The 12,537-nt window shown below is 37.1% G+C and overlaps 1 protein-coding gene across 3 annotated transcripts in view; it reads right to left on the reverse strand.

The window, feature by feature from the left end:
* The window catches only part of LOC135482218 (connector enhancer of kinase suppressor of ras 2-like), a 38,091-nt gene extending 25,980 nt beyond the window's left edge, over positions 1-12,111 (reverse strand). For all 3 annotated transcript variants that reach the window (XM_064762091.1, XM_064762092.1, XM_064762090.1), the window contains exons 1-8: positions 12,004-12,111; positions 10,311-10,474; positions 8,688-8,914; positions 8,274-8,403; positions 7,372-7,488; positions 6,325-6,384; positions 5,333-5,401; positions 4,429-4,691 (exon numbers count right to left, since the gene is read on the reverse strand). In XM_064762091.1, coding sequence (XP_064618161.1) covers positions 4,429-4,691; positions 5,333-5,401; positions 6,325-6,384; positions 7,372-7,488; positions 8,274-8,403; positions 8,688-8,914; positions 10,311-10,474; positions 12,004-12,073 — 1,100 coding nt within the window. In that variant the 5' untranslated portion in view covers positions 12,074-12,111. The remainder of the gene's footprint in view (positions 1-4,428; positions 4,692-5,332; positions 5,402-6,324; positions 6,385-7,371; positions 7,489-8,273; positions 8,404-8,687; positions 8,915-10,310; positions 10,475-12,003) is intronic.
* Positions 12,112-12,537: the final 426 nt, after the last annotated feature.

Here is a 12,537-nt window from a genome sequence, read left to right on the forward strand (position 1 = left end):
GTGGGAAGTTTGTGCAGTTCTCTGTCAATATGATGTGAATATCTGTACATCACATGTGGGAAGTTTGTGCAGTTTTCCATCAATATGATGTAAATATCTGTACATCACATATGGGAAGTTTGTGCAGTTCTCTGTCAATATGATGTGAATATCTGTACATCACATGTGGGAAGTTTGTATAGTTATCTATCAATATGATGTGAATATCTGTACATCACATGTGGAAGTTTGTGCAGTTTTCCATCAATATGATGTGAACATCTGTACATCACATGTGGAAGTTTGTGCAGTTTTCCATCAATATGATGTGAATATCTGTACATCACATGTGGGAAATTTGTGCAGTTTTCTATCAATATGATGTGAATATCTTTGCATCACGTGGGAAGTTTGTGCAGTTCTCTGTCAATATGATGTGAATATCTGTACATCACATGTGGGAAGTTTGTGCAGTTTTCCATCAATATGATGTGAATATCTACATCACATAGGGGTAGTTCATCAGTAATTTGCCAAAGATTGGGTTTACCTTTACCCAAGGCACTGCAGTTTCCTCAATCCATATGAAAGTTAAAACTCCATATGAAAGTTTAGTCCTTTCACTCCCTCACCCAATTAGCATACAGATGTGCTATATATGAAACCAGGCGTGTCAACAAATCTAAGAAAGTTCGGCACAGACTGTTTACATACATATATGTAAATCAGTACTGATCAAGAGGTGGAAACCAGGGACTGATCACACTACATATCACCACAGAGAGACCAGTATTCAACTGTAACAAGCATTCATTCTCTACAGTCCCTTTCTATGTTCCAAAGACAAGGATGTGGTGTCATCCAAACAGCACATGCACATCCTCGCATAGTCTCTGTCAAGCCTACAAAGTTTAAGTTTCATGAAAATCCAATCATTAGTATAGGAGAAGCTGTGTTGACAAGGACTCACTATCTACCAGTTCAATATTAATGTTTAAAGGACAATAACTCAGGAACTAATTGACGCAATGCAACGCAAGCCAAGTAGTAATAAGTACATATACATCCTCACATGGTCTATGTAATGCTTTCAAAGTTTAATGAAAATCCAATCACCACTGTAAGAGGAGATGCTGAAAAGGACTCACTGTCTACAAGTCCCCATTCTACGTTTAAAGGGCAAATAACTGATACGACGCAACCCAAGTTGGTGCACGTTTTCTTAAATGATAGAGCTACATGGATGTATACAAACTGCTTGGAATTCTATTTTTTAAATTATTATTATATTTTTTATTTTATTGTTATTATTATTTTTGTAAGTTTTGTAAGAAAGAAATTGGTTTTAAACATTGTAATTTTCTATAAAATCCACTGATTCCAGGCACAGTGGAAGTCCCGCCACGTTTTAGGCTTGTCCAATGGAAAGCCTTCTTTCACTGTAATGTCGGTGTGCTTTAGGTTTACCTCTACAATATGATTACCCTGCATTTCCAGTCTCAGCTAAATACTTACGTGTGTTGCAATAATAGTGGGTTCCAAGGTCTGTGAAAGCCAACTCTAAGAAGGCATTCAGAGAATACCAGTAGCTCTCCTGATTGAGCACTTTGTAAAACTGCATAATGTTCAAGTCATGTTTGACACTGTTATGCAGTTACTATCCTCTAATTAAATTAGTGCCCAGATCTTCCCAATAAATCAACAAGACAGACCAAAATTATTATTCTGTCGAGCAGTAATTTCATATGTTAATGAGTTGAAAATCATTGTGGTGGTAAAAAACACTGTGGGGGGCTAGTGCACAGTTAGAGCTAAAAACAAAGAGTTTAGGATGTATTAGAGGGCCACATGATGCCTATATGCATGGCTGTAAGCTGCCAAGATATGTTTGGAATGCCATGCCCCAAATAGCTGCTGCACAAAGGTAAGCACAATGACATAAGTAATCTGTTAAAATGGAGGCTTAAAGGAGATTTCTAAGTGTTCGATGTTTAACTATTATATACTCAAATAACAAGCAGTGCTGGCAGAAAATTGAGATATTTTATTTAACCTGTAGTATAGCTCTTTCATTTAAGGTATGTTATATTTTGTACATGTATAAATGTGTTCTTTTCTTTTATGAAGGTTATGATTACATACAAACAGACAACCTGATTCCTATATCCCTCTGTATAATTGCCAAGGGGAAAATCAAATCTTACCAGCCAGGTTATCTTTAATGTAAGATTTAATGCAAAATAGGACACATATTGCTTGGGCCTTAAACAATGATTCATCCATGCAGCTTAGACATTTAAATATGACTCACTGCTTGAACAAATTCAACATTTTTAGAGTAGTGAATTCATTCTTGGACACCGAACTGCTGAAGTGCTTTGGGTTATATGTATGACTCACTACACGTGCTTTAACACGAGAATACAATTCATTACCAAACAACTGACACATTATCTGAGCAATAAAATATGACAAATTTAATGATTAAGAAGTTTTCAGGGATGTTAGCTAGTAATCTCATATCATTCTCCTTGCATAATTTTAAGCCTTAATTATACTGTTTTTTGGATTAGAGCTCTCAATGAAATTCCTTTAATATGTTAGGAGATTTCTCAGGTACCTATACTTGTTATAAAGGTCCCAATGGTTTGTTAATTCAGCTATACATAAAACATTGCTAGAGACTGTGATAGGTCTTCATAAAACATATATGCCTCCTCCCCTATATTTTGTGGCCATGGGCGGCATCAAGTAACGCACCCACATATACTGAGTGGTTCTGACCTGCTCACAGGGTAACACTCAAATTCTAGCTGCAAAACCCAGGCAACTTGCTAAAGTCTATAACCTGAATATAAATGAATAGAAGAAAGCAATGATCTTGAAAAATAAATATGTTCATGACAATAGTGGTCAGAAAGTGTGTACTAAACCATCCTATTTAATTCTGTCACACATAAACACACTAGCACACAGATACACCTATGAGTCACTGACTGACAGGTGCAGATTAAGATTCCCCCATCGTATTCACAATCTAATAAAAATATAAAATCTTAAATCAACATATGTTTTTTCTAAATCAGAAGGCGCGAACTAATGCCACAGTGAAAGGGGACTTGCCAAAAAATGAAAAATATCTATGTAAACCCCCAATTCCATGACCTATGTACTTTACAGATTTGTTACTCAAGTGAATGTATAAACAAAGTATTTATTTATTTGATCGGTGTTCTATGCCATGCTCAAGAATATTTTGCCCATACGATGGCAGCCAGCATTATGGCGGGAAGAAACCAGGCAGAGCAAAGGGGACCATCCGCAGGTTTCTGACAGACCATCCAACGTATGTCAGCATAGTAACATAGTCAGTATGTAATGAACAGTAAGACAATGCTTCTTGCAATCAAACGTTTGACTACTATCATAAGAGTGATACAATCTTCATGAACTCAGAGAATATTTCAAACTGGTTTTCACATTCACAATGAAGTAGAAGTAAGATCATTGCTTATTATAAGATGACTCGTTTCTGCATTCCCCAAAAACTAATGAAAGCTTACCTATACACTCTAAGCAAGACCACACCCTTCAGTTTAACAAAGAATGAGCACTCAACTGACAGAGCCAGTAGCTCTTTCCAGCTGTGTCAAAATAATGTCTCCTTCATCAGGCAATGATAAATCTGTTCACATGCCAACATACAAAATTTACTACACTGTGACATACATATACATGTAGGTATATTTGCATAGTACGTAGGTCAGATTTACATGACATTTGTGGACAAAAACATCTGAAGCAGTGGTGAGAATACAGGTGTCCTTCAGCATGCACTTACTCCACTTATCCTTCCTTGGAACTCTCAACTCTTCTCACATGTCATGAGACCAACACAGATACGACAGAAATATGTTTGTCAAGTTCTGAGCAAGCTATCAACAGTTCTGAATGCTTTGTCATAGTTGAAAATGAGCCTGACCACGTACCTGCGAAGGCATGAATTAAATCCAAGAAAAGGCATATCTGTACCTCTGAGCAGGAGAATGACTGGTCACTGTGAACTACTCTGGTCTTTACATCTTTGGTTTTCAATCAAGGCATAGATTTAGCCAGAACTTAAAATCAGGCTGTCTCTAATTTTTCCAATTTTCTCCTATTTTCCCTATCTCTCCCATGTTGATTTTGTCAGAATCGGGAGTCTCAAAGACACTGAGACACCCCTCTGGCTAAATGTATGATTCCAGGATTATGTCTCAAAAGTCTATAGTGTCCAAATTTGCAAAAGACTTACACTGAACTCCTTACTTATGGTTATGGCAAAAAACAAAGTATTATTGTAAACTATTTAGCCCTACTTCGACATGTTAATGTATATTGTGTACTGTACCATAAACACAGTTGTGATATCATCAAAAACTAAGACATAAAAGGTAAAGTCGGACTTACTTTGGGGAAAAGCCTACTTCCTCTGCGGGTGGGGTAACACTGACAAACTCCTGTAGGGAGGGGCGTGGCTGCTTGTCTCCCTCCCTGGAGCGCCGCTTAGTGATTGAGGGTAACGTAGCCGCCTGCTGCTTCTGCGTCAATTTCTTCTTGTTTGGCACATTTCCAAACGGGTTGATATGGTGAGGACGTTTCTTCAGTAATAAAACAACTTCCTTTGGCTTTTCCTTTAGGGTGTTCACTAACTTTTTCAGTTGCCAACCAACCTGTAAAAATACAAAATAAAAGAACTCTATTTGTGTAGTACTAAGAGGTTGTATAGAGAAGTATTTACTTTTTCATACATTCAACAAATGGTCCACAATTGCTTATTCAGAGAACTGACTCCTTCAGTTCCTTAGTGCATACAACCTTCACAGACCAAGTAACTGTAAATCTAAACCAAATCTCTAATTGATGAACTTTCCTTTATCCTATTCACCACCTCCCCCTAAATTAAATGAGTTGTAAAATTTTCTAGACTGTTGCTTCTATTCTGAATCATCTTTAAGAGAACATATTTCACAAAAGTGCTACGTGAAAGAGTTGACATCAACATCTGTCAAACACCCCTCTTCCTGTTTAATGCTAAGTAAAAAGTAAAATCGAATTTGAAAGAAGCGCACACACACAAGTATGGCATGCTTAGCATGATATAACACGACACAACGTGTAAGCCTACTCTGTTCACAATTTGTACATTTATCAAAGATCCGGGCTGCAGACTAATCACTTGTCAGGCCTAAAATATGTTAAAGCAAACCTGAAAACAGGTGCCAAACAACAGAAAAAAATACTTGTAAAAATAAAATTGTAAAGAGACTTGAATTTAGAAGTAATAATGGCATTTTATTATTTCAAATCTTACCACAATCTGGTGATTGACAGCTATGACTTCATCTCCTTTCTCTATCTTACCACACAGAAATGCAGGAGACTGGAAGAAAAGAAATGTCGCTTTGTAAAAGTGAAAGAAAGTTCATAGAAAAACTTAATATTTCTAAAATGTTTATCAGTACCAAGTATCATGTACATGTATGTCCTGAATATTTATTTCTTCCATCTCCAACTCCAAGCTGCAAACGATTCGATCAGCAGTGAATGATGTATTTTTACAAAACCTCACATCTAAATAAAAACAAATCATGCACAAACTACATTTTAATTTATGTTTGTCGTTAACATGGCATGGCAGATGCAGAAAATTTTTGCTCTGCTTTGTATATCATTATTATACTTTGTATTATATACAGTGAACGTTTTTGGAGTGAAGCCTCAAAACTCATGCAAAAACCATGCAGAAAAATTTATCAAGTTTCTGATATGAACTAAATCTGAACTGAATATGTATGCATGGGATTTGACATCATACTTAACTATTTTTCAGTTATGTGATGACAAGGAGTTATTAGGAGTGTGCACGTATACTGTGTCTTCTTGTGGCAGGGCGAGTCCATGTACTGCCAAAGTACTGTCGTCACTGAAGTATCACGCCGAATATACCAGACACGACACCCAACCCAGATACTTCTTGTTTGGCAGCAATAAGTATCAATACTAAAGTCTTTGGTAAGAGCCGACCCACGTTTGATCCCAGGCCTGCCGACTATGAGGCGGACACTCTAATATAAGCAATTAGGTCCAAAAGCCTGAATTAAATCCCCACATCAAACATATGTGCATATGTATAAGGTACTCTACAGGGTTGTTACAGCAGTAATTTACATATTTAAAATGAGACAATCTTCTCTGTGGCAAGCAGATGGAACAACTCAAAAAGGAGAAAATATTAACAAAAAAAAATTGAGGCAAAGTTTACCAGATATACTTTATATAGACTGAATTAAAATGTAAGCATACCAAATCTTTGACACCTCCTATAGCGTGTATTCCATAATAAGAGGACTGGATGTGCATACCCTGTGGAGGAAAAGAGCAACAATATTTAAAGTGTCACAAAAATTTCCTAATTTCATTTTAATATTAACATTGGTCGATGCATGTTCCAATCAGCTAAAAGAAGTCAGTATCCTCCCTCATATGCTGTAATTGTCTGAAACTCTACTCCCTTTATAACATAATTTCAAATGCAAATAGCAATTATGAAAATCTGTCAGTTCCATGTCGCTTTAATAAAAAAAAATAACAGATATCCTCAAGTTTTCTGTGTTGACATTTTTTTCTTCCTGCAAAACCATCTGGTTTGTAACCATTAGAGTTGACAGACATTACTGTATAATCATGACTACTATATTTCTTCTTATTTTCTCCAAATATTTTCAAAATAATATTCCAGCCAATTAACATGTGCAATCTTACCCTGGCATGCATACACAAAGATTAACTTTCAGTTCATAAACATAAAAACTGAATTCTTCCTTTATATCTTCCTTTATTTGCACTGGTCAAATATAATTTTAGAAATGTCAACAGAAACCATAGCAAACAGAAAACTTCAAGAATATTAATAGAAAGTAGAGCAAGATACACTTCTGCAATTCCTATAGTAACTATGGCAACACAAACTTCAGGAATGTCAATACATGTAGTAACTATAGCAACAGAAACATCAGAAATGTCAGTAGTAACTATACCAGCAGAAACTCCTGCGATGTCAGTAGACACTCTATTAAAAGAAATTTATGAAAACTCAAAAGTAACTACAGCAACAGAAAATAGTTACTACACATGTATAGCAAAACAAACTTCCGAAATATCAAAGGCAACTATAGCAAAAGAAATTGCAGTAAAGCCAAAAGTAACCATAGCAACAGAACAATTAGGAAAGTCTACAGTAACTAACATAACAGAAACTTCAGAAAAGTTATCGTAGTAGTGAAGCAGAGCAACTGAAAGCTTCAGAAATGTCATAAGTTGTTCAAGCAACAGAAACATCAGGAATCTCACCAGTTCCTCTCCTGGCTTCTTTCTGATGGTGGCCAGCTCCAGTGAAGTGGGTTGAATGACCAGAGGGTCCCGGGACTGGATCACAATCTCATCACAGATATCAGACATAATACTGCACTGTGAGAAACAAACAAATACTGCATCACTATAACAAACAAATACTGCATCATTATAACAAACAAATACTGCATCATTATAACAAACAAATACTGTAACACTAAACACATGGATACTGCCAATGTCAATGAAGTGGGCTGAATAACTAGAGAGTTCCATGCATGTATCACAAACTCTTCAACGATATCAGACATGAGACTGCGCTGTGGAAGGACACAAATACTGCACCATTATAACACAGAAATACTGCACTATTATAACACAGAAATACTGCATCATTATAACACAAAAATACTGCATCATTATAACACAGAAATACTGCATCATTATAAAAAGAAATGCTGCATACTATAACACAGAAACACTATCTGTGCCAGAATGTCTTAAAAAGGCAGAAATGGTGCTATATATATATAATACAGCATAAATACTGCAATGTTAACCATACAAATATTGCCATGTTAAATGCAAAAATACACAGAGTTAAACACTTGAATACTGTCAGTTTAAATGAGGTTTGCAGTGACCGGGTCTCTTGTCTGGATTATAAACTAAACACAAATTCCAGGACAAAATTCCGCACGGTAATTTTGCAAACAAATAAGCAATGAAGTGCAGTAAAACATAAATAATGCACTATTATATGCATATTTAAACTGAGATTGCTGCTTGCTCCAGATGTGAAAGGCTGGATGACTGGGATCCCGTTAACATTAATACACTTTAAGTAGAACCCAAGCTGCATATCAGTGAAGGGGTAGATGGGATTACATGAGAATTCTTACACTTTTCATGATTGCATCCTCTGCCTCCTGTCTGGGATGATCCTTCTGTGTGACAGCTATCAGATCTATGCCAATTTTCACAATCGTGTTCCTTTGCAAGCACATCTCATACATGCTTTCAAATGGAGCCCTGGTGAAATGTATTTACAACACATACGGTAATTAGCTACATAATAATACATACATAACAAAAATGTTTTCACTGATTTTGTTTAACAAATATGAGCAAATATTCACATGCAGCGTATACAATTTTCACCATTTTAGATCATTTATATTTTCATTTTTTTTCACAATGTTATACTTTCAGACTTGACATATTGTTGGTCGTTTTTCTTTAACATATTGCTTTTAATTTTTTTCCCATAATGTTAAATTAATTCACATGACATCAAGAATACTGCTTGTTGTTACCTATCCAGCCATGAGACAACAACTTTCAGTGCTGTGAGGATATCAGCCACAGAGGACAGGACTGACACAGGAAGCCTCTGATGATTGGATTGTCCAGTGTAACTGACATTACCATTATTCATGTCATTTTCCACACCTGTCGCTTGTAGATCGTTATGGAGGCTCTTGGCTTTACACCCAAGGTGCAGTGTCACTGACTGCAGATTCTCTGTCTCAAAGCCATAATGCTGTAAATATACAGGGAACAGGTATGGGTTTGATTGATGTACTCTCTGGAGCCTACAAACTACTTGCCACAAGGGTACACAGTTACTGGTATATTAAGAATGCTGCCTCACTGATAAAATCACAGGGAACTATTTGTGGATTCAATACTATTATCTGACAGGGAGTTTTTCATTATTCCCCTGGTTGCATTCCTCTTGGGGCTATGGTGGTAATAACCAATTAATGGTGTTCTTTTATGTAGTATTACATGAAGTTCACTGGAGATCACATGCTTTTCACCAGTATGGCATATGTCACAAATGTGAACATAGGACAAATGTCTGTGGTTTACTCTATGCGCTTTCTCCTTAATACACCCATATTATACTAACAGCCATCATATACATGTGAGTAAAAAAACTCTTGAGTACAGTCTTAAATGGCAATAAAAATATATATACAGGTACACAGATGCATACATATTAATCAATAAATCACTAAATCCCAGCGCACTGCTCTCTTTGCCAGGGCACTGACACTTGTACACAAACATCTGATTGATCTTCATACCACAGTTAAAATTATCCTGATATCAGGAAAAAATCAAGACCACTTAAACAAGGAAGTAGAACTGAAAGCACTTCAGTGAGATCACAATCATATGTAACACACAGTTATCATAAATGTAACCCTCAAATAAATCAAACAGCACTTTGTTCTCAGATAGGACTTTGATAAATATTATACCAGTTAGCACAATTACAGCTTACAGACTTTATCAAAACGCTTGCACTTATGTTTTTTTGTAGTTTTGCTCCGTGTGAAAATATAGAAGCACTGCACCATTATAACACACAAATACTGCAGTGTTAAACACAGATACTGCCAACTCTTGTGACTGTATTCCTGTAATAGGACAAACAAGTTTCTCAGCCTTGATTTAAAGGTAAAGCTTAACCAGCTCTCAGCTGGCCGTCTCACCACTCATGAGCTAGGTCAGTTATAAAGTAGATTAGTATAAAGTACAGTACCGTATGTTCCATGCGCGATGGGCTATTTAAAGTGAAGCTTCTGCTTCTGCTCATGCAAGAGATATCACTTCAGAAATTTTTTTGTTCATTTCTGAATTATTAGCTTATGTACTGAACCCTTGCAATCACCATTTCACGCTATAATAGACCAACTAAAACTCATGAATCTGCTTCAGCATGGTACTAAAATATGGATGTAATTTGATTTTTCTTCAAATTGAGAGGTCTTCCAAGAACACTTGTATACATAACTCATGAGAGAGAAAAAAAGACATACACTGAAACAAAACATCCAAAACAGAGTCACCCTCTATGATAACCTGACATACATTTAGATCCATACACTTACAGGAGAAAATTAAGTTCTGTATGTACATATACTTACCAAAGCACGAAGAAGATCAACAGCTTCCAAGATAAGTTCTTGATGGCCTAACTTGGTTATTCCAAAATCCTCCAAATCTTGATGAGTAAGCATTAAAAGCTTCTTTCCATTGATCCCATTGTTGAGGAAGAAATGGACATATGGCAAAACTACATCATCTAGGCCTGGAATAGACATATATAGAAGAAATTCATGAGTAGTGGTTTACCACAAGTGAACTTTGGGCGAATATCTTAATCAGACAGATACATGTATAATTCAAACATGACATGGCAATTTAATGTGGAACAATACCTAACCTCATTTAAGGCCTACTCCAAAAATGTAACATAATTAACCTTCCACTAAAGCAACTTACAGCATTTATTAATACTTCTGTTTTATTTCAATGATGTTTATGAAACACTGCACTCAAAAATGTTTCAGCTATTAGCAGGCAGTCAGATTTATTGATGAAGGAAAGCTTGGAATAAACCACCGCTCATCACCTGATACCTGATGAAGCTAGACTAACTTAACACCTTAAAAGCCAATCAAAGCAGTGAACAATTCTATCTGGTGATCTCATTGGTAATAGGGGCTTTCTAGCTGAAGCAAGAGCAACACTTTAGTTAGCCTGTTAAGATTAAATATTGCAGGTGTAACATTTACACCACAATAACGCCATGGTCAGGTGCCACTGAAGATCTATAATATACAAACAGTTACCTTCACATCTCCTTGATATTTAGACCTCTTGGGTTATTATATAATAGATACTGAAGTATATATCCTGCATGTTAATTAGGAGGCTTGATTACTGCCTTGCAATTTAAATGTTTGTGTTCAAATTCTACACCCTGGATCAAAGCCGGGTTGAGTCATACCAAAATGGTACTTGTTGCTGCCTCATTTGGCGCTCAGTACTGAGAGGTTAGAGCAAGGGAAACAGGACTGGTTGGCCAGGTGTCAGTATAATATGACTAGGTTGAGTGTCATGTCTGGTGTCTACGGCATGATATTTCAGTGGCGGCAGCACTTCTGTGGCATGGACTCGCCCTTCCACAATTAAGGAGATGGGGTGTAATGTCGTACTTAACAATTTTTCAGTCATATGACAACGAAGGAGTCCTTGGAGTGCATGTTATTTGCCACCCTGTTGCATGACGGATTTCCACCGCTCTTTTATCTATTGCCGCTTCACTGAGACGACTTACCGCAGGCAAGTAAGCCGCCTCACCCATGTCATTATACTGAAACGGGTCAACCGGTCGTTGCACTATCCTGTTAATGCTGAACGCCACACTTCCTCTTTTAAAGTCTTAGGAGTGACTCGACCCAGGATTGACCAAGGAACTACACCTCCCGAAGGGGGAACTACACCTCCCGAAGGGGGCACTCTACCAACTGAGCTATCGGGGCCGGTAGGCTAATTAGAAAAATGCCTATCACAGTACGGGTATCAGTACTAGATTACGGATACTGTACATCTTTTACGACTTGATATATTGGACTGGGGTTGTCGTTAGGGTTTAACAGAGCAACAGGGTCTAATATTATTAGTAACGATAACTTATGTTGGAGGTAACCGTACAACAACAACAACACATGCTGAGCAAGATTTGACATTTGTAGGCAAGGGGCACTTTGAGGTTTTGGCGTGACGCATAGAGTTTGCGCTATACAAAACAGACAGGGTGCAGAAATTACTGACCTCTAAGCCAGGCAGCGACTTGGTCTGCCACCCAGTTTTCCACATTGATGTACCCCGACATCATCGCCATTTTTCCAGGTTGGCTGACGGATTTTGATTTGATGTTGATTTTTATTTCCGCCTCAGTAACAGTAATTGCCAGGACGAGTTGTTTCCCTTTACTAACAATATTTAGCCAAGGGGGTTAGCACGCCAGTGCGGCTCAATGACCCAGGAGCCCCTCACCAATGCAGTCGCTGTGGGTTCAAGTTCAGCTCATCCTGGCTGCGTCTCCGGCCGTACACCTTCTCTGGAAGGTCTACCAGCAACCTGCGTTTCCTCCGGGCTCTGCCTGGTTTTCTCCTACCATAATGCTGTCAGTCGTCGTATTAATGAAATATTTTTGAGTACGGCGTAAAACACCAATCAAATAAATAACGCAAAGAAAATATATATCAAGAAGTGGCTCCAAATACCCACCATACTAAAATTATTTTCAAGTGTCTTTTCTATTTAGAGAAAAATCGTAAAAAATATTGAAGACCACATTTACTA

The sequence above is a fragment of the Liolophura sinensis genome, chromosome 1 (genome assembly GCF_032854445.1).
Source record: "Liolophura sinensis isolate JHLJ2023 chromosome 1, CUHK_Ljap_v2, whole genome shotgun sequence".
NCBI classification, from domain to species: Eukaryota; Metazoa; Mollusca; class Polyplacophora; order Chitonida; family Chitonidae; genus Liolophura; species Liolophura sinensis.